This window comes from Gymnoscopelus braueri, assembly GCF_963280865.1.
Source record: "Gymnoscopelus braueri genome assembly, chromosome: 7".
Taxonomy (NCBI): domain Eukaryota; kingdom Metazoa; phylum Chordata; class Actinopteri; order Myctophiformes; family Myctophidae; genus Gymnoscopelus; species Gymnoscopelus braueri.
The window spans coordinates 32366496-32389787 of NC_137608.1; the positions used below are offsets into that span (position 1 = coordinate 32366496).

General features: G+C 41.8%; 1 protein-coding gene across 1 annotated transcript; it reads left to right on the forward strand.

The window, feature by feature from the left end:
• The first annotated feature begins 1836 nt into the window (after positions 1-1836).
• Positions 1837-9002, forward strand: LOC308088498 (uncharacterized protein). The gene is made up of 5 exons (XM_080432965.1): positions 1837-2119; positions 3888-3987; positions 4806-4907; positions 6686-6940; positions 7206-9002. Exons 2-5 carry the CDS (start codon positions 3918-3920, stop codon positions 7829-7831), a joined length of 1053 nt encoding a protein of 350 aa, XP_080289091.1. The 5' UTR covers positions 1837-2119; positions 3888-3917; the 3' UTR covers positions 7832-9002.
• Positions 9003-23292: the final 14290 nt, after the last annotated feature.

Genomic DNA, 23292 nt, shown 5'->3' on the forward strand with positions numbered 1-23292 from the left:
AGGAACAGCACTATCCAGTACAAACAGAGATCATAGCTGAGATCACACAATGAAACTAACTCCCATTACGCAAACTGAAGAAGAAGCAAATCATCGTCTGAAACCTGATGAAGAAGCAAAGGCGCAGAAGGCCAAAGCTAAGAAACAGAGACAAAGAACACTAATAACAGAGACAAAGAATTCCTAAATGACAAAAAACGAAGACGAGCCACAAATGCTGACAACATGACACAGCAAAGATTGCTACAATCTCTGGAAGAAAAAGTACAAGAGTCTGTAAAGAACATCGAAAGGAAAAGAAGAACATTCCCAGAAAACTATGGTTAAAGATAGGGTAAGTGATTTCATTTGATTAAAATAGCACGGGTCTGCTGGCGGAGACTTGTGCTCCGAGGAGCACATTTTCTAGTTAGATTTGCCTTACTTTTGTGTTACTTCCACAAAATAACCTCACATAAAACACAAAGGGACTGGGCATAATATTAAACAGAACATCAAAGAGTGCCACAATGTTATTAGTATTAAGAAACTATTTTTTTTACGAAAATCAGTGTTATGAAGAACTGCAGCAGCCTGTAGTCAAAATGTGTGACACACAGACACTGTAATAATATTAATATTGTGTAATAATGTTAATAATTTTTCATATTATAGTTATGGTAATTATTCAGACTTCACTACAGAGACAGATTTTGCTGTTGTTAGTTTGGACTCTCTCCTGTGACCAATCCGGTGTGGTTAAACCTGTCAGGGTCAACTGCCACCAGAATAGGACCAAGGATCACTGAATCACTAAGCCTCTCCACCACGGCAAGGTCACAGCAAAAGGAGAGGAAGGTGGCCCTTAAAAGGGCCGTTGGCGGGGGGGGTCGGTGCAGGGTCTTGAGATGATGAATCATTCATTCATGATGGAGGAATATGATGGAGGCTGCTCATATTCCCCCATGATGGAGGAATATGATGGAGGCTGCTCATATTCCTCCATGATGGAATATGATGGGGAATATGGTGGAGGCTGCTCGAGAGAAAATAAGTCGGCCACAAGAGACTCATAATCCTCCATGATCTCCACCTTCTCCTCCTGAATGGCCTCCCATTCATCCACCTTCTTCTCCCACTCTTGCAGAGTCTCTTGAAGAGTCTCCTTCTGCTCCACCTTGCGGAGAGAAAAGAAGTCGGCCACAAGAGACTCCCATTCCTCCATCCTCTCCTCCTTCTCTTCCTGAATGGCCTCCCACTCATCCTCCTTGATCCTCCACTCCTCCCTGCACTCCTCCATCTCCACCAGGTCTGACCACAACAGTGTAACTACAGCCATAATAATGGATCAGTCGTCTTCTCCGTTTCTTAGGTTCTGTTCTTTCTCTGTGACAAGAAAGAAGGAATGAACTTTTAACGTCCTGTAGACGCTTTATATACTGTTGGGCTTGTGTATAAATGTGTCATGGCGACATCTCCACACGGCCGAAAGCACGTTGTTCTGTTGATAATCTGCAATGACGTCACGTGTTGTCAACGTTCAACCCCCTATGTAACAGTGGCCTATTATTTCCTTTCTTTCTTTCTTTCTTTCTTTCTTTCTTTCTTTCTTTCTTTCTTTCTTTCTTCATTTCTTTCTTTCTTTCTTCATTTCTTTCTTTCTTTCTTTCTTTCTTTCTTTCTTTCTTTCTTTCTTTCTTTCTTTCTTTCTTTCTTTCTGTTAAGTGTTGTTATTTGATGACGCCCTTACTCTGTTTATTACGGTAACCTATTTTTGCACAATTTGTACAGGGATTACGGTACGCTCAGGATACGACGTCATCACGTTCTCAGTGAGCTAAATAAACAGAGCAGAGAGTGAACGAACGAACGTGATACAGAGAAAGTCTGTGTTATAATAGAAGTTTGCAGTGAACAAACCTTTGTGTAACTTCTGTCTGAGTGTGTCTTTGTGCGACAGTCTGTGTAAAGAGTGACAGGCTGGCACGTTGTGAAACGGGAGGAATTTACGCACGACGTTCAAAGACTTTGCTTTGTTGTTGTGGTGGGCTAATGCTAATGCTAAGCTAGCTTCAAGTGGGTACACTCCACATTAGAGGTGTTCAGGTGTGTTTTCTACCAGGATACATTACTGAGGAAGGTATGTTTGTTGTTGTTTAAAATAAGAATGTTCTCTTTATTATGATTACTTTACTTTTTGACTCCTTTCTCCTTCATAACATGAAGGAGAATGGATAGTAATCTTACTACTCCTTCATATGATGTTTTTGCATAGTATTGTATCTTTCTTTCATTACATGTTTAGATGAATTGAATACACAGGACCCCAATGGAAACAAGCCATAGCGCTTTCTTGGGTTTTGATCCTTTCAGCAGACCTTGTATAGAACTGTACTTTCTGTGCTTTTTTCGCAAACCGTTAATACAATATTCAATGTCAAATATGTCAAGGCCAGATGAGGAGAATATCAGCTGCTACCTTCAGCTCATTGAAAAGTGTCTGACACATGAGGCTTTCACAGAAACACAGAAGAAAAGCCAGATGAGGAGAATATCAGCTGCTACCTTCAGCTCATTGAAAAGTGTCTGACACATGAGGCTTTCACAGAAACACAGAAGAAATCTATCATATACAAGACCTTACATGGTCTGTGCCCGCCCCCCCTAAGGGAATTCATTAAAAGGAAGCCTGAAAGAGGAATCAGTACCAGAGCAACCACTCGAGGAGCTTGTGAAGTGCCGCACCGGCAAACAACCTTCGGTCAAAATGTCCTCTCAGTACAGGGTTGTGTAGCATGGAATGGCCTTCCTCTACATATAAGGGATTGTGCTACATTTCCATCTTTTAAATTCAATGTGAAAAGATGGTTGCTTGAAAACCAAAGCTGCAACCATTTGTGATCATATTTTAGGTTTTTGGGCGGTGAAACCGCCCCTATAAGTGAGATTTGGAAAAATGTACATTTTCCTGCGCTGTGATCTGGGCCCAGGAAATTTGTAGAATTATCCTGCGCTGTGATTGGCCAATCACAATCTATTCAGGACTGTGATTGGCCAGTGTCACATGACACATGTGCATAGCCCTATATAAGCAACCATAACTTGAAAAAAAACCATAAATTTGTTTTTTTCAAGTTATGGTTTTGTCCATCATAAAGAGTGTTTCAATAAATGTATTTATTTTTACTTTGTATATGATTGATCGACTCAACACATGTTGTGATTGGCTAGTGATGACCACTGTGACCACACCGCCCACTTCACACTGGGTGTGATTTTTTTAGGCTATGTGATGTAATGTAATTGTATTTCACCGTTTGTCTGTTTTCTGATGTTATTGTTTTTATGTTTTTATGTTTTGTGTGAGGACTGCGGATGAAAATTAGCATCTTTGCTAAATCCGGTGTATTTACGTTCATGTGACGTTCATTAATATGCTCTGTCCTGTCTAAATAAACAAATAAAGTAAAAGTAATGCATCAATTGACCTGAAGGAAAAGGGGTATTTCACTATTATGGTAGTGAACCTGAACAGTTTTTACCTGGAAAAAAGAAATAAAACAATGTTTGTATTATTAATATTAATAGTATTAGTATTTAATTTGCACAAATCATGACTAAATAATTTAGAATTATTTTCCTAAAAAGAAAATAAATCGTTCTACTTGCCTTAAAGAGGGAACATTTTCTATCAGAGAGAGGATTACATGAAGATATTAATTATATGTATTATTATATATTATTCAGGACATTTTCTGTGAAAAGGTTACTTGCCCAAATGACAAGTGATTACCATCTTACTCCTTTTTTATTGTCTGTTATTGTTGAAGTTAAGTGTAAGAGACGTCTCTCTCTTAAAGTCTTTGTAATGAAATCTGAACTTTGGGATTTTAATTGTTTCATTCCAGACTCTGTGGAGTCCAGACTGCAGGTTGCAGATGAACTCTCCAGACCCAGCCAAACCCGTTTCAGTGCAACAGGAGGCACCTGAAGCCCAGCCAGACCTCAGTACGTTTCACTCTCTGTCTGTCTCTTTGTTTCTTCCCTTTTTTCTAGCTTCAAGGTGTTTATTGTCACATACAATACTATTGGCAGCTGCACTGTTGGCAGTGAAATTATTGTGCTTCATCAGTGTGGAGTAAGATAACATACAAATTAAATAGGATAGAAAGGAAATAGTAATTGAAAATATAATAAGAAGAATACAAATACTTGAAGAAAAGATTCAAGAACAGTACACTGTTTTATTTAGAACTGTTCATTTATGCAAATCCATAGTCTAGGGTGACCATATTCTGAATTCCCCAAAAGAGGACACCTAACGCATGAGTGCTGCGCGCGAGCGCCAAAATTCCTTCGGGTTTGGTCGGGTTTTGGTTTTTTTTTGTCACCTAAATTCGGTTAATTCGGTTCCAGAACACATATTGACAGGTTTAACGTGTCAGTTTTTTTATTTATTTCATCCTTCCCCCCCTTTTGCCCGAGGGGGGGGGGGGGCGATAGGGGGTGCGGACAGTGGACGGTACCTGGGGGGAGGGGGGCGGCCGCACCCCTACTTCCCACAGTACTGTGCATGCGTTCCGTGCGTGCGCGCGTGCGATTTGTAACTTTTTGGTTTTTTTTTTTGGTACCTTAACACATTGATTGCCAAGAACGAGTTAACTCGTTTTTACTCGTTTTTAAAATCCATCACTTGATTGCCAAGATCGAGTTAACTCGTTTTTAAGAAAAAAACTGCTATTTTTGAATAGCCAAAGAAATCTTAAAATGACACAGATGCGTTCCCGGTCTTGGATTAAGGTCCTTATTCACTTGCTTCATTTCAGACCAGTGTGTGGAGTCCAGACTGCAGGTGAAGATGAACTCTCCAGACTCATCCAGGGACATTTCTATTAAACAGGAGGAACCTGAAGACCACCCATACCTCAGTAAGTTTCATGTGCTCTCTCTCTCTTTCTTTCATTTTTTCCATCATTACAATATCTCTCAAAAATATATTTTTTAGGGCGCTCGGGTGGCGCAGTGGTAAAAGTCCCTGCCCACCACTGCGGAGGTAGTGGGTTCGAATCCACCGTGGTGCATCCGGCTTGAGGGAAGTCGTGCGGGGAGGGTGATATCACTGCACGTATTCCTATGGGCTGGGGGCGGCACCTGTCAGCAGGGAGTTTTGGGGCGGGAGGAGTAGGACGGAGGTGCTACGTGACTACGTCCTCTCAGTGGGGGCTCCTCACTGGCATTTGAGTCATTCGGATACAGTACAACAGCAGTGGAAACACACAAATGTGTGTGTTGAGGAATTAATTGGTCTAACGAGTAAATTGGGGAGAAAAAGGGATAAATTAATACTAATAAAAATACATATTTTTAACATGTATTGTTATTACTTTATTATATCCAAAAGCAGGTCCTCTTATGTGCAAATGCAATGTGAAAGAAAAACTGCAGCATATAACTTTACATTGTAAATGTTTTTTTCAATGTGGCTGTAGGCCAGACCATATAGAACAGGGTTTGTCTGTATCCACTGTTTGTATGCCTACTCAAAAGTACACTGACGAAGGCTGGATAGCCGAAACATTTGTCCTTCGTTGTAAAAACTTGGAGAACATGGACATGGAGAAGTCCTTCTGAGTGCGACCCATTACTTATTTAAATGTTATTGGTCTAAGTAGATATCGCACCAGAGGAGTCAAGAGTGTGGTGGCAACAAAAAGTGAATCTACTCAAAAGTAGATTAATCACAGCTGATGTCATCAAACAGAAGCATCTCTGGCCATGAAAGCCTGCAATACCTGGTTGAAACTTGGGTCGTAGTTGAAAATCGGATTTATGGCGTGGCTCTGTAGGAAGTGTGAGATCTAGAAATGGGTCTGTTAGTCTGATTTGTGTGACATCACAGATCTTTGTCACGCTTTATCTCAGCTTCTTGATTTAAAATGTAACCACATGAAACCTAGCATCCCTATTCACGGGGACAATTCGCTGAAAATAGCCGATCTACACGCTCACAATATCTCACTAAGTATAGACTATAGAGGGTTTAAGTCATTCTATTCAGATGTGAAAAACACTTTCTTGGCCTGCATTGTGCAGAAACTTGGTGCTGCTCGGTACAGCGGTTTGTCTAATTCACCCTGAACACAGAGACAGACAGATTCAAAGACTCACAGACCCATTACTAGATTTTAAACTATGACCCAACTTCATGGGTAGAGATGTTTTTGTTTCATGATGTCATGCACTGTGATTGGTCTACTTTTGAGGGGAAATACATACATACATACTTTACATACAGGCAAACCCTGTTCTATACACGAATCCACGGAGCGCTGCCCTGCGCGCAGCCATTGCTGCGGTGTCAATGCTCCGCGGACGCGACACCGCAGCAATGGCCGCCTACAGGCAGCTACAGGCAGCGCGCCTGTGGATTCGTCTATACGGTTTGGCCTGATTTACTCCCAAATCGCAGTTGACATGTGTTTTTATGGTTTAATATTGTTTCATAATTTAATGATAAAAATTACAAATAAAATACAGAATATGTATTTTGCTAAAACCTTGCTAAAACAAAAAGATTTTTCAGAAACACCTGTAGTAACCTGTAGTTAGTCAATGTTAAGTCAATCAAAGTAGGTGATAGCTCACTTTGTACAGGGAACACAGACATTTTAGGAATCCACTATTCACTATCATGTTCTGCTCCTAGACATCCTGCACATGGTTGAGGAGAGGAGCCCCAGTCTGCTCCAGGAGGAACCAGAGCCTCCACAGATTAAAGAGGAACAGGAGGAGCTACTTCAAAGACCAGAGGAGCCTGATGGGTCAAAGTTGACATTACTAGCAGTGAAAAGTGAAGATGATGATGAAGACATCTCTTCACACTGCTCTGAAATTGAAGTCGAGCTTGAATCTGACACTGAAGTCACTGAAGACAGTGATGATTGGGAGGAGACCAGTGGAGGTCAGTCAGTGTTAAACACAGGGACAGGACTTACATGGGTGGGGAAAACTGGGAGTTAGAATAAAAGAGGTTGATGACAAATACAAACAGATCAGAAATATTAACAGGGGAGCCGTAATTCTCCTAAACAACAGACTTGTTTGATGATGGAAGCTTTCAAGTTGTATTTGTACTCACCATTTTTAACCTGCTTCTCCCCTTCTCTACTCCTCTCTCTCGCCCCTCTCTCCCCTCTGTCCCTATCCCCCCCCCCCCACCCTCGCAGGAGTGAAATTCCAGTCTTCCCAGACTCAGTTCTTCTCTTGTTCTGAGTGTTCATACTGCTTCACATCTCAGGTCTTCCTTCATAAACACATCAGGAGGAGACACAATGACCTCTACTGCCAAATGCTGAGGAATGCACAGATCACCTCATCAGCCTGTCAGCAAATCACCAGCTCTACAACCAGCCAGGAACAAGGAGACACTGATCAACCAGGATCTTACAGTCATCAACAGTTTACCAAGACTTTAACTCAACCAGATGGAGAAAAGCCTTTCAAATGTAAACATTGTAACAAGAGATTCACTATCTCAGGTCTGAGGAGACACCAGCGTATCCACACCGGAGAAAAACCTTTCCACTGTACGCACTGTAACAAGAGTTTTATTCAGTCGGGTAACCTGAAGATACACCAGCGTATTCACACTGGAGAAAAACCTTTCCACTGTAAACAATGCAACAAGAGTTTTAATCGGTCGGATAACCTGAAGACACACCAGCGTATCCACACTGGAGAAAAACCTTTCCACTGTAAACATTGTAACAAGACTTTCATTCAGTCATGTGACCTGAAGAGACACCTGAAGAGACACCAGCGTATCCACACTGGCAAAACCTTTCCACTGTAAACATTGTAACAAGAGTTTCATTCAGTCATCTGACCTGAAGAAACACCATTGTGTCCACACTGAAGAAACACTCTTGCCACAGTGTTAACAGTGTGAGAAGAGTTTCAGTCAGTTAAGTGCTCTGAAAAGACATCAGTGCATTCACACAAAGGGAAAAAATGTCCACTATAAATGACTTCACTGGGAGGATCAAATTAAACAGCTGTATGTTGTCAGGGAGTTGGATAGACAGGTAAAAATATCATGGATATTTATACTGCTCCTGTCAACAGCCAGTTTCCATTAGGACTCTTCTTTTGGAGACATATCCCAACCCTTTTGTTTTCTTCTTTTAAAACCTCAATACATAGTTTTTAAGTTTTAAATGTAAAAAAAATATGTATTTTACATTTATTTTGGTGTTATTCATTTATACTATAATAGAAAGAGAATGTGACGTCACACCATTGAAAGTAACAAATGAAAACCTCCCAATTTGGCTCCACCTGTCCATTGAACTCTCATTGAATCTTACAGTTTTTATATTATGATTCAATGTAATTTTGCTGTATTTTATTACATGCACAATGAATGGGTCACTATTTCAATTATTTTACTCATTAAATAATCAGTTAACTGTATGTTTTATCACTTATGACAGTAATTATTACACTTGCTATGATCATTTTTAAGTTGTATTACATTATTAGATTGTGACGTGATAACAAATTAAAGGTGACATTGCTTTTTAAACAAATATTTAAAATATCTCGATGCGGTATGACGTCAATACGTCATCGTCACCTTTCAATATCGCGATATATCACAGGATTCACTTTTCAAAAAGTGTGACTTCTTACCCTCCTTCAAAACCACCATAAAAGAGCATCTGTCTGCAATTTGTTACTGGTCCTAGTAATGTTTAAGCTTAACACCAGAAATCCCCCCCCCCCCATGTTTACAGTACATATGTGTTTTATTGATACTAGTGTTGATGATGTCTTGTATATTATTGGATGTCTTAAATTGCCTCGATGAATTGAATACACAGGACCACAATGGAAACAAGCCCTTAGGGCTTTTTGAGTTATCCTTTTAGCTAGCCCTGAAACATGACTGTCATACCATGACAGTCATGGTGCCGAGTCCCCCTGGTCTAAAGTTGTGTTCGATTTTTTCACATTGCCATCTCTCACATAAACATAAACGTTCAGATTTCAAATATAAAGTGCTTACCACCGAGCCACGGATGTTACAAGGCGATGCGGACCGCGATGAGTACCCGTATCTCCCGTATTGTTCAATAAAAAGCATTTTAATCCCATCGCCAGCCATTTTCTTTTTTTTTTTTTTTTTGTTTTGTAATGTATCAGAGTGCAATACACCTCCCAACCATTAGTGTCGCATGGTTGAAAGTATCGGAGACAATTTGGAGAAAATGGCCGGCGATGGGATTAAAATGCTTTTTATTGAACAATACGGGAGATACGGGTACTCATCGCGGTCCGCATCGCCTTGTAACATCCGTGGCTCGGTGGTAAGCACTTTATATTTGAAATCTGAACGTTTATGTTTATGTGAGAGATGGCAATGTGAAAAAATAGAACACAACTTTAGACCAGGGGGACTCGGCACCATGACGCTTGTATACAAGCGTCATGTGAACCATGGCTACCTTTTAGCATGATTGTATAATCGTACCACTGTACTATTTGCAAACTGTTAATAAAGATTTAGGTCAGCCTGACCCATTGAAATTCATCCATTACAATCAATCTATCTTACAGAACTGTTTCCCAGAACATTCTGGTACAATAACCAAACTCAGAAGTTCTGTCGAAAACAATGTTAACTGTTTATGAATAATGAATTAACGCGGATGAGAGAGAGGCACGTCCTAGCCCTACGCGGTGAGTCTTAAAACAGCAGATACCGCACACTGCACACAGCGCCCTTAATTAACATATAAACACTCGCTCAGGCGCTAAATATGCTGACGAGTCTTGATTCTTAAAGGGACACTTCGCCGATTTTGATTTTAAAAAATCCTATTTTTATGAAGTCTAGGACCCATAAACATGATCCTGGTGTGTTTTTTGTGTTGTATCTGTGTTTTTAGATTTTTTATCCGTGAGACGTTTCCCTTCCCTTTACCTTATGTCCGCACTACATGACTGCAGGTGACTACAGGTGTAGTTCAGATCCAAACCAACCCCCATAGCTCAAAGGACCGTCCCCGAAGGTGTCGCTGTAACATCTTGTTCAACCTTCTTTCCCCACTCGGCCACTCCCATTAGCTACCTCACATGTAGCTCCGTTCCGGTAGCAAATATAACACATCCGGTTTCTGAGCTAGCAAATATAAGGTTTCCGGTTGCCTTCAAAGTAAGAGCATCGCATTTAATGTTTTATGAAAGACATACATGCATTTCGAAAAAGACATTTATACAGTGGTGGAAAGTAACTAAGTACATGTAATCAATTACTGTACTATGCATTTTGAAAAATACACGTATACAGTGGTGGAAAGTAACTAAGTACTACTCCACTACATTTCAGAGGCAGATATTATACTAGTTACTTGTTACTTTGTATATTTTTGATTATAATTACAAGACCACTTCAGCCCTATTTAAACTTTGGAAATTTGAAAATAGCCGATCTACAAGCAAAAGATTTTTATATTTATACAAGACCACTTCAGCCCTATTTAAACTTTGGCAATTTGAAAATAGCCGATCTACAAGCAAATATTTGTATATTTAATTACATTTTGATACCAGTACTTTTACTTAATTACATTTAGAATTCAGGACTTTTACTTTTGCAGAGTATTTCTACATTGCAGTATTGATACTTTTACTTAAGTAAAACATTTTAGTACTTTTTCCACAACTGCATTGATGGATGTAAATATAAGAATTAGCCTATACGCCCTAACAGGTCGTTATTGAAATTGGCCTTTGATCCACATTCAATGGGCACTTAGCACATTTTCCATACACCCATGTTTAACCACTGTGATTAGACTGTAAACAGGTTTCAGATTTAAATTGGAATGCCAAAGATGGCAATCCCCTTTCTATAAATAATAATAGTAGCTTGTACAGGTGTAACATGTGGGGGGTTTATAAACATATTTAACAATACAATACAGTGTGTGTGTGTGTGTGTGTGTGTGTGTGTGTGTGTGTGTGTGTGTGTGTGTGTGTGTGTGTGTGTGTGTGTGTGTGTGTGTGTGTGTGTGTGTGTGTTCTCATGGCATCTGAAAAAAAATGACAGACATCTGTAAAAAATGTGCATCGAAAGTTGAAAGCATTTCATGCGCGCCTACTGTTTTTGCATTACCGCTGACACAGAAATGTGAGTCCCTCAATTCTCTTTTCGAACACACAATCATGGAAGGTGAAGGTCAACAGAGATGTACAGCATGTGGTTCAGAAATGAAGAGACAAATATGTTGGATTGATGCTCCTGATGTCATTACTCTTTCTGTGTCCCGTGTTGATAATGGTGGGACGGTGCTCCACACGCCTGTAGTCCCATCTGATATAATCGAAATTCCCATTCGTGACAGCAGTAAATTAAGTATAAGTTGGGCTCAATCATTTGTCATGTAGGCTCAGTGGCCAAAGCCGGACACTTCTGGGCACATTTGCTTTATGACAATGTTGTAATTAGAGCAGATGATACAAATATAAACATCCTTCAACCAGCAAATGCATTGCAATTGGCAAAACCACATGGGTACATTTATTTCTATGTGAAATGTAATGATGCATCACTTAATGCTGTTATCACAATAGAGGACAATTTGGAAGATATTGGCCATGGTGTGGATGTGTTTTTTTTGCAATGAAAGACCAAATCACAATATGTGTGAAGCCATACCATTACCAATACTAACATTTCTAAAACAGACATCTGCTTTCCAAAAATGTCACACACGGCTTGCAGCAGCAGCAGCAGCAGCGCAGTCCCCAGCATTGTTTAAAAGAGCGCTTGAGAAACTTGCCAACACTCAGGTGGTGTCATTAGTGTCTCGGCAATTTTCTATGACAGACGTGTACCACATATTAAACAGCTTTGTGAATGACACACTTGGGGCTCCTTTCCTTGGAAATGACCTGCTTTGCCTTAAAAGTCTTGGTCGCTATATTTGTACTCAATGTGGTGACCAGGCCGTACCATCTAGAAAGAACATATCAGAACTCATAGTGCAGCCACTTGAAGTGTCACAAAAAGGCATCTTGGACACAGTTGCCAAAATATGTTCTGCTCAACTTGACCAATGTGAAACATGTAAGCAGGACTTAAGCTTATCAACCTATCAAGTAATTCACAGCCCACAGACTTTACTTCTCCTGCTAAGATCTGGTGCAGAAATTCCCAAAACGTTCACTCTCTCCTGTCTGTACCACCAAAATGATTATGCTGTGTCCAGCATTTGTGCATTTTTTGACAAGTCACCATATGTGTCATTGTACACGTGTAAAGACCAGCAATGGCATATCATGACAAAAGCATCCAATGACACAGCAGGCTATACCTTTGAGCTGATGCTAAAAATACTGACCACAGCTAGTTGCTTTGTCGTGTCATACGAGAAAACTAATAGTGTGAAACTAATCAACTTTCAGCAGGTCGAACAAAAACATAAATGCACAGACAGATGCAAACAACACAAGCAGACAAGGGCTAGAAAAGGGAGATCCATTCCAACGGCAGCTGTGGAGAATAACGAGTGGCTGAGTGATAAGATGATCGATGAGTACCATAAGCTCTTGCTTTCGAGTGTTGAAAGAAAAAAAAATGCATTTATTTGTCCCAGCACTTTTGTAAGCCAACAGTTACAGAGTTTTTGGTGTGATGACATCAGTGTCCTCCCAGATGTACCACGAGCATCACGCAATTGGTGGAACTACGAGTTGGTGATATTGCCCGTCAACGCAAATAAGTCCCATTGGGGAGCCATCGCGGTAGATTTCACCAAAAAGACAGTGAATGGTGATGTTATAGTATTAGATGTTGTGATAATGGATTCACTACGTGTGCATGAGCAAGACCTGGTTAAGGCATTTTTTCCACTGCAAAGGTACTTAGCATTACAGTACTTTGCATTGTATGGTAGAGGTATGGGTATTACATTTAGATATGAGTGTTATCACAGTTGTCCCAATTTCATAGAACAAACTGACGGCAGCAGCTGTGGTATTTTCACTTGTTTGTTTTCCAAAGCTGTTCTGTTTGATGTGAGCCTCAACACTTTCAAAAGCCACCGTGAAAAGCGAGATTGTGTTATGCATGAGTTGTCAGGCAAAAAGATATTTATCTGAGTACAAAGTTAAAGCATGTACTGTGATTTACTGTATCTTGGACAAACTACCTAAAAGGCTCTGTTGTGTCTGTTGTAGGAGAACGTCACAAATGGAGGATGCGAGGGACCAGAACTGACATGTTCCCAAGACACCAGGAGGGAACGTCATTTTGGTCTTCCTTTTTTTCCTTTAGGTTTTGATTTAATCAAATGTTTTCTTCTTTTTTTCTTTTGTCTTTGTGCTTACTGTGATCATCTAAAAACAAACATTAGAGCACAGGACTATGCAATGTTTGGACTGAGCTGGTTCTGCTTTATATACGTACATCTATCTATTGATCAATTTGTGTGTGTGTGTGTGTGTGTGTGTACAATGTTTGCACTTTAAGTTTGCTGTGTTGCACTTTTGAGTGATGTTTGCACTTCAGTATATTGCATGTTATACTTTTTTATACATTTGAGTGATGTTTGCACGTTGGTACATTGCATGTTGTACCCGTTTATTATACATTTGAGTGATCTTTGCACTTAGGTACGTTGCACGCAGTACCATTTTATACTTTTGAGTGTGGTTTGCACTTCCTAGAACTTCCACATTTTTACAGTTTTGCATGATGATTGTGTTTGAATAATTTTTGCTGTTATTAACACACACACATATAGTAAATTGATCAAATCTGTGACTACTAAACTACTAAAGTAGCCTCTCAGTCCACCTTAAGACAATTGGCAATGTTTAAAAACAAATATTGGAAAATGTATTTATATATATTCTGTTTTTGATAATTATACACTATTGTCTGAAAACGGACCTTTTCTGACCCCTGACCTCACTGGACGGCCCGCCACTTTTCGAAATACAGCTCTCCCGCTTAGCGGAGAGTGTGGCGGTGTAGAGGGGCTCTCCCCGAACGCGTGCGTACCTCCGAAGTTCCGGCGCCAAGCACCGTCTCCTGTCCAGTGTCCAATTTGTATACACTATTGTCTGAAAACGGACCTTTTCTGACCCCTGACCTCACTGGACGGCCCGCCACTTTTCGAAATACAGCTCTCCCGCTTAGCGGAGAGTGTGGCGGTGTAGAGGGGCTCTCCCCGAACGCGTGCGTACCTCCGAAGTTCCGGCGCCAAGCACCGTCTCCTGTCCAGTGTCCAATTTGTATACACTATTGTCTGAAAACGGACCTTTTCTGACCCCTGACCTCACTGGACGGCCCGCCACTTTTCCAAATACAGCTCTCCCGCTTAGCGGAGAGTGTGGCGGTGTAGAGGGGCTCTCCCCGAACGCGTGCGTACCTCCGAAGTTCCGGCGCCAAGCACCGTCTCCTGTCCAGTGTCCAATTTGTATACACTATTGTCTGAAAACGGACCTTTTCTGACCCCTGACCTCACTGGACGGCCCGCCACTTTTCGAAATACAGCTCTCCCGCTTAGCGGAGAGTGTGGCGGTGTAGAGGGGCTCTCCCCGAACGCGTGCGTACCTCCGAAGTTCCGGCGCCAAGCACCGTCTCCTGTCCAGTGTCCAATTTGTATACACTATTGTCTGAAAACGGACCTTTTCTGACCCCTGACCTCACTGGACGGCCCGCCACTTTTCCAAATACAGCTCTCCCGCTTAGCGGAGAGTGTGGCGGTGTAGAGGGGCTCTCCCCGAACGCGTGCGTACCTCCGAAGTTCCGGCGCCAAGCACCGTCTCCTGTCCAGTGTCCAATTTGTATACACTATTGTCTGAAAACGGACCTTTTCTGACCCCTGACCTCACTGGACGGCCCGCCACTTTTCCAAATACAGCTCTCCCGCTTAGCGGAGAGTGTGGCGGTGTAGAGGGGCTCTCCCCGAACGCGTGCGTACCTCCGAAGTTCCGGCGCCAAGCACCGTCTCCTGTCCAGTGTCCAATTTGTATACACTATTGTCTGAAAACGGACCTTTTCTGACCCCTGACCTCACTGGACGGCCCGCCACTTTTCGAAATACAGCTCTCCCGCTTAGCGGAGAGTGTGGCGGTGTAGAGGGGCTCTCCCCGAACGCGTGCGTACCTCCAAAGTTCCGGCGCCAAGCACCGTCTCCTGTCCAGTGTCCAATTTGTATACACTATTGTCTGAAAAGGGACCTTTTCTGACCCCTGACCTCACTGGACAGCCCGCCACTTTTCCAAATACAGCTCTCCCGCTTAGCGGAGAGTGTGGCAGTGTAGAGGGGCTCTCCCCGAACGCGTGCGTACCTCCGAAGTTCCGGCGCCAAGCACCGTCTCCTGTCCAGTGTCCAATTTGTAGACACTATTGTCTGAAAACGGCCCTTTTCTGACCATTTATCCATTTAGATAAATTATTAATGTTTAAAAAACCGTTTTTGTTACACAGAAACATAATATGTGTTGTGTAGAAACATAATATGTCGTTTAAATGCTTAATTTATAGTTTTAATGTGCAAATTAACCGTTTTTCAATGGCTCCTTTTTGCTCTAGAGTGTACTCTTATTCTGAAGAGATCGTCCACCGGAAGTCTTATATTTGCTCCGTTATATTTGCTGACTGAACACTGCTCTCACATGTACTATCATGGCGTCTGCACATATCAGAGTCGGACCATTCCATGGAGGAAGATGACTATTTTGACATTATCTCGGAGTCAGAAATACAGCAGGGTTACTTATTTGAACACGAGTACACCGAAGAACGGACCGTGGACGGTGGACGCTTGTCTCTCGAGTAAGTAAACATTGCTGTAAAGTCGCCACTATCATTATAATCTCATGTTGTTGTATCCCTCGGATAGATTAGACTAGCTGATGAAGGTATATGGAGCCGGAGGCAACACGCGTCCTGATCTGATGACGTTCTAATAAAAGAACGTTTGTTATTGTTTACTTTGACGTTCATATTTCAAATATAAAGTTCTTACCCCGTGGCCACAAATGTTCCAATTGGAATCGGGTGGGTCTAAGTACCTGTATCTTCCGTATTGTTCAATAAAAAAACATTTAAATCCGAACCGTGGCCATTTTCTCTTAGATGTATAATGTATCAGAGTGCAATACACATCCAAACCGATAGGGTCGCGTAATTGAAAGCATTAGGAGAAAATGGCCACCGATTGGATTAAAATGCTTTTTATTAAACAATACGGAAGATCTGTTACTTAGACCCACCCGATTCAAATTGTAACATCCGTGGCATGAGGTCAGCACTTTATATTTGAAATCTGAACGTTTATGTAGATGTACGGTCTGTACATGTAGAAAGTGCAAACACCAGGTTGAAGCTCCGCCATGACTGTCATGTTTCAGAGCTACTGAGTTTCATGACGTCGGCGCCGCTCCCGAAAATAGCAGATCTACAAGCTCACAACGCGTCGCGGACTCGACACTTTGTGAGCTTGTAGGTCTGCTATTTTCGGTGCGCATGCAACTAAGAATAAATTATGTATCACGTTGGATGATATCCATGTAAACTACAAGTCTAATCTAATGTGTTCTTTCCAATGACAGGACAGAAAGTTGTCATCAGCCTGCAAAAATGAAGGAACTGCTAATGAAGACCTGGGACTACAGCCATATATATATTTTTTTCTAAATAAAACGGTTACATTTACACACTGCTTGCTCTACTCATTGGTATATTCTACATTGTGTGAGCATTTATAATGACAAAATGTATGTACACCCAATTCTATAAGGGTTCTTTTGAACTGTTTCATGATAAAGGATAGGAGATGGTCTTTCATTTGGCAGAATGGTACATAATTACATGACTGTAAGCATTACAGATATAATAGTGAAAAACTCTTGTACATTCTGTTAGTATTTACTCCTACATGTAATCATTATTTTTCTGGGGATCCCAGCACATTGGATTTAACTTTACTGGTCTTAGATACAATAGGCTATAGTAAAACCTAATATTATCCATATACACCAATTGAAAAAGCATGACACGGTCTCATTTGAAAAACGAAACAAAAAACGATTAGGCTGTGTATGACAAGAGTATTTGGACATTAGCATGTCATCTATTCTAAAGTAGCCTAATGGCCATCATGTGTTCTATAAGTTTAGTCCAAAGAATATAACTGGAAATGACAGTGAAACATTATGTTCTCAGAAATAAGGAATCACACATGACATGAGTATGAAACGTTTTGTTTTATTATTATATTGTTGACTATGCCTCATCGCCACCCATGGATGTCCCGACGATGGATGGACGTCACCAGCACCGGACTGTCTTCATGGTGGGAACTGGGAAGGAATGTTGAACACACACACACACACACACACACACACACACACACACACACACACACACACACTAGTTTGCTAAAAGATGCAATCAATACAGAACACAATACAACAGCAGCAAAGATTGAATAGTTTCACAGAACGGAACATTCAAGTCTACTCAGTGTTGCCAGATCTTGTGAGAGAAATAAGCAACCTCTATGAAAACAAGCCCAAAAGAAAATACCTAGGCCAAGAGCACTTGAAACCTAGACATGGGCTATTTGAAAATTGCCGATCTACAAGCTCACAACGCGTAGCGATTTGACGCATTGTATGGTTGTAGATAGAGGCGGCCACAGCTGAGTGGTTAGTGAGCCCGCCTAGGGAGCCAGAGGCCCTGGTTGCCCCAGGTACGATTCCAGGCCAGGCCAGCAAAAGTGTCGATTAAATGAAATTTGTCCCTGAGCAAGACTCTTAACCCCTAATTGCTCACAGGCCCTCATTGGAAACAAGACCGTAAGGACTTTCATGAACGGACCTGTTAAAGGAATTATCCTTATCCTTAGATCTGCTATTTTCTAAGAAATCTTGAGGGAAAAAAGCGCTAAATATATGGAATATTTTTGAAACATTTTAACAACACAAATCTGGTACAGGGGTCCTTGGCAGAAATTATAATTTCAGATGAGGGTCCGTGGACAAGTACACAATTATTTTATTTATGTATTTAAAAACAAGCCCAAAAAAAGTTACGCGCAACTACCAATATTTACAAAGTCCCAGAGTCGATTATAATAAGCAGACATGGCAACACTGGTTGATGTTGATGACAACATCAGCATGTGTTGATGTTTTTGTAGTGAGAACTGGGAGGGGAAAGTTACAATGTAGACCACACCCCCACTCAGCCTTCCCTCCCCACAAGGAAGGGCAGTGCCCCAAAGCATTATGGTCATTGTAGTAATGCAGCAGTCCAGTCAAACCCCAGTCAAAAACACATACTTCTATATTGTTCTGACCTTAGGGTGCAAATTTCAAAATGTGCTACTGTTGTCTACTACAAATATGAATGGAAAATGTATTCCAGATAATTCCATGTGCCTTTCTGTTGGAGAACAGCAGGGGGCAGTAGAGAACTAGTTATGACTTCACTCCACGTGAACAAGTGTGCTTGAAAATAAAAGTGTGGCACCTTTTATAAATTGGTCTTAAAATGTATCTTTTCCATTGTGAACATTAGGGATTCTCTCCCAAATCTAAAAACAAGAAGTCAGGACTCACGAAATGTTCCCATTCATTTTCAATTCATAGCCTACATTACTATTACGACAGCAGGTTTATTGATCCAATCTCTATTCTCCTTCAGATCACCACTATAGTATGTGTATTTCTCAATCTACTACTAAGTCCTGCACCTAAATACTGTATGTTTGAGCATCTCTCTCTCTCTCTCTCTCTCTCTCTCTCTCTCTCTCTCTCTCTCTCTCTCTCTCTCTCTCTCTCTCTCTCTCTCTCTCTCTCTCTCTCTCAAAAGGTCAGTTATGGCGACATTACATACATATGCCTGTTTTATTTTAGAAAAAGCTGTATAATTAATCGATTATGTCTTCCCAAGTTCCTGTAGTGTAAGCCTAAGTAAATGGAATAAAATAACCTCAGCACCATAAGGGAGAAGAATTCTGTACAAACTGTGGTCCCAGGGGATATGGTTTCAATACCACTGTGCTAAGAGACAACAGTTTTTATATGGCTATGCTTTCAGTGTGGCGTGATGCTAGAGTAGTTCCTGCCAAAACACTACCCAGCTGTAATTATTTTTGAAAGTGAAAGAGAGAACTTGGCCGTGGAATACACAATCTCCAGCAGTGTGATTTCTGTCACGTACACATCGACCAGAGGTCAAAAGAAACGTTCACTCAAACCTATTTAATATGGGGGATTACACACGCAGACACATACAGGAGTGGTCCCAATGTGAGAATGTTGCATAGTGGGGATGGCAGCATGATATGTTCAACCCAAAAAAATGAATTAAGACTAAAGGCTAGAGGTTAACAGTAGGAAAGAGCCAGTCAAAAGAGACTGACTTGTAAAACTGCCGTGGGGCTGCAGTGTCTCAGGGGCTAGTGAAGCTGCTTGGGAGGATCCCGGTTTGATTATCAGCTCCCCCTGGTTAGTGTCGAAGTGTCCTTGAGCAAGACACTGAACCCCTAACTGCTCCCAATGAGCTGGTTGGTGCCTTGCATGGTTTCCTCTGGTGTGTGTGTGTGTGTGTGTGTGTGTGTGTGTGTGTGTGTGTGTGTGTGTGTGTGTGTGTGTGTGTGTGTGTGTGTGCGTGTGTGCGTGCGTGCGTGCGTGCGTGCGTGCGTGCGTGCGTGCGTGCGTGCGTGCGTGCGTGCGTGCGTGCGTGCGTGCGTGCGTGCGTGCGTGCTTTGGATAAAGATGCTATATACTGTAAATGCGTCATTCTCCAAATTCAATGAATAAATAAAGATACAGCAGATCTTCAACTTCCACTTTGCTTTGCAGCTTTGGTCTGAATAATCAAGAAATGATTTCCCATTCCCCACAGACATAAACTGACACAGCTACTGTTTGCCTGCTTCTTACAGCAGAAAGACTGAGCTACCTATACCTTAATCCTCCCCTGAACTGTGTATGTCGGACCCTATTTTAATGTCGAAACATCAAACTGGTGTATATGTTCCATCTTAACCAGTTTTATAGGCTGCTAGACTCTGCAAGGAAAGTTCTTTCTTCTGTTTTTACTTACAGTACAAGTCTACACACCTCTCTGGCTCTGTCTCCATCCCCGTCTCCCCCCACACACGTCTTCTTTTGTTTGATGCTCTGGGATAGAAGTGCTCATGTGCTGCTGGAAGCCACGTAGCACAAAGTCAGTGTTCTCTTTTTTCCTTTCTTCTTCTTTATTCTCGCTGCAGGGGAAGGAGGTGGTTCTGTGGGACAGCCTGGAAAGACTGGGCAATCTTTATCACGTCAATATATGGTCTGGAAGGGACAGCTTGCATGAACCGGTGACAACATGTAACAACAGTCTTTCCCAGTGCCTCATGTATTCAGATAGAAATAGGCCTGTTAACCCTTTAAGACCAGAGTCTTCTAAATCCTAACAGTTTTCTGAAAAACGTGTTGCTAATTGCTATATCATTGGTGCTCAACACTTTTTCATGTCAGGGACCCCCAAATTGATTTGTATTTGGCTGCGGACCCCCATCTCAAATGTTTTTTTTTCCAGGGACCCCCAGAAGCAAAATTTTAGTTAAAAAATTTCGCTTAAAAATATTATATTCAAAGATTTGCACAAAATCCCGATTTGAATGGGTTAAGAAGTAATTGTTTCGCCAAATTGTATAAGATACATAATGTTACTTACTTAAGGTCTTGTCACAAACATAGCCCATCCTGCACCTACTGTACTCCTGCTGTGCTATTGATTTTTTCTTAACCCCTTGAACCATATAACGTCCCTATTCTGGCCATGTCATAATAGTTGAACATTCAGTGGAAAAAGCAGATCAACAAGATCACAACACATCGCAGTGTGACATGTTGTGATCTTGTAGATCGCCTATTTTCAGCAAAAAAAGATTTGGCGTGGAGGGGAAAAAGGAGTAGGCCAAAAGTAGACCCCTGGGTGACCCTGGTAAATAAAGTACAGCATGTAGGGTTTAAGTCAGTGGTTCCTAAGTAAATATCCTCCTTTTTTAGTTTCCCACATTTAGTTTTTAATCATTTATTATTTCAAAAGATTTTCTTAGACTACATCAAATGTATGCTGGTTGTTTCCCACTGGTGTGAGCCAGCACTCCACCAGAGTCAAAGGCCAGAATCCGCATGACGCATGGTTCTGATTCTGAGGGGTTGTATCGTTTTATAGGTAGTTTGACCAGAGTACGGCAGGCCCGGATGGAGTTTCACTGGGTTGGAGGTTCAGAATGGAGATGCCTGAGGGGCCCATGCTACGAGGTATACCTGCCTAAATTCCTTTAGGTGTTCAACAGCACAAGGCCAGGTCTGGGGACTTTATTAGTGTGTTCCCCACCTATATGTTTATGGACTAGTCACTGCTTAAGGTGAGGAATGACTTTAATAATTTGGACTATCAACCCCTCTGCTGACAGAGCCCTACTAATTGTAAAACCACTTTTAATATGTTCAATGTCACTCTCTCTCTCTCTCTCTCTTGTTTGCAGTCTCTCTCTGCAGTCTCTCTCTCTCTCTCTCTCTCTCTCTCTCTCTCTCTCTCTCTCTCTCTCTCTCTCTCTCTCTCTCTCTCTCTCTCTCTCTCTTTCTCACACTCACACTCACACTCACACTCACACTCACAAACACACCCACAACCACACCCACACACACACACACACACACACACACACTCACACACACACACACACACACACACACACACACACACACACACACACACACACACACACATACTGTACGCAGGTACGCAGGTGCGTGTGCACACACACACACACACACACACACACACACACACACGCACGCACGCACGCACGCACACACGCACACACGCACACGCACACGCGCACACGCACACACGCACACACGCACACACGCACACACACACACACACACACACACACACACACGCACACACACACACACACACACACACATTTTACAGAGGCTGTAAGGCCTGTGTGATCACTGATCAGTGCTTCCCCTCGGGGACCAGGGGTCAGGGCTGATGTGGGGTCATTTGCTGTGTAAATGCTGTGTTCTATAACATAGGTTTTACAGCAGTTTGGTTGGTTGCCCTTCACATTTCAAAGAAACAGAGGCATGCAACTATTTATCCAAATGACGATGGCTGTTCAAAAGCAGCCCTCTATGCATACTCAGCAACAAGTCAGACTGACTGACTGACTGACTGACTGAATGACTCACTCACTCACTCACTCACTCACTCACTCACTCACTCACTCACTCACTCACTCACTCACTCACTCACTCACTCACTCACTCACTCACTCAACTATATAGATTGCCTATACGCATGCCATCAAATACTAGCATTACCAGATGTCCTGTCCATTGGCTCTACATCTCAGTCAGCAAATTCAAATCAGCCACTGGACATTAATGGTGAAGGGGATGCTTACAGACTGAATGCTGTTATAAAAGCCTAGCCTAAGGCGTTCCCTTTCTTTTAATAAGCAAATATGGATAGACTCACTGTGGACTTTTTGCAACAGCTACTATATGTGTTTTAAGTTCTGGAAAAAGACCAGAGGATAGTTACATCAGCTACTGTATATTGGGAAATGCCAAGCCAGTTTATCCATTCAGTATAACGACCAACGTGTGTGTTTGATTAGACCCAGCTACAAGACCAAATATACACGCTGCTAGAATATCATAGTAGATGTTACTACACTTAAATTTGACTCACATTTCTAATGTTTGTAAGCGATAAGCCTTTATGTAGGTGTGATTTACACAACTGCAAGTTATGACTGTACCCAGTGTTTAGCACCTTTTGGCAGGGTTATGGTATGCAAGACAATCAACACAACAAAGCATTCTCTCTCACTTTGTCTCTCTCTCACACCCACACAATGAACATGGTGCTGGTTTTTGTGCGCATTCACGTGGACGCTTACACAAGCATGCAGTCATGCGCGCAAGCATGCAGCGAGCATGCACACAGACGTTAGTTACAAGATATCAAGTTTCTCCATCTCTCTTTTATTAAACTTTGCAGCTGCTGCTGCTGATGATGATAAAGGTAAAAGCAGTGCTACTGTGCCTATAGTTTCCATGAGTCTTTATGTGTTCCTGTATTGGAGTGAGGGCCCCTGTAGGCAGCGGGGCCCTCATTATGGAGCCTCTAAAACCCCCTCAGATCAACCCCTGACACCTGCATCTCATTGGGAACAGCCTGCCTTTGATGTTTACACAGAT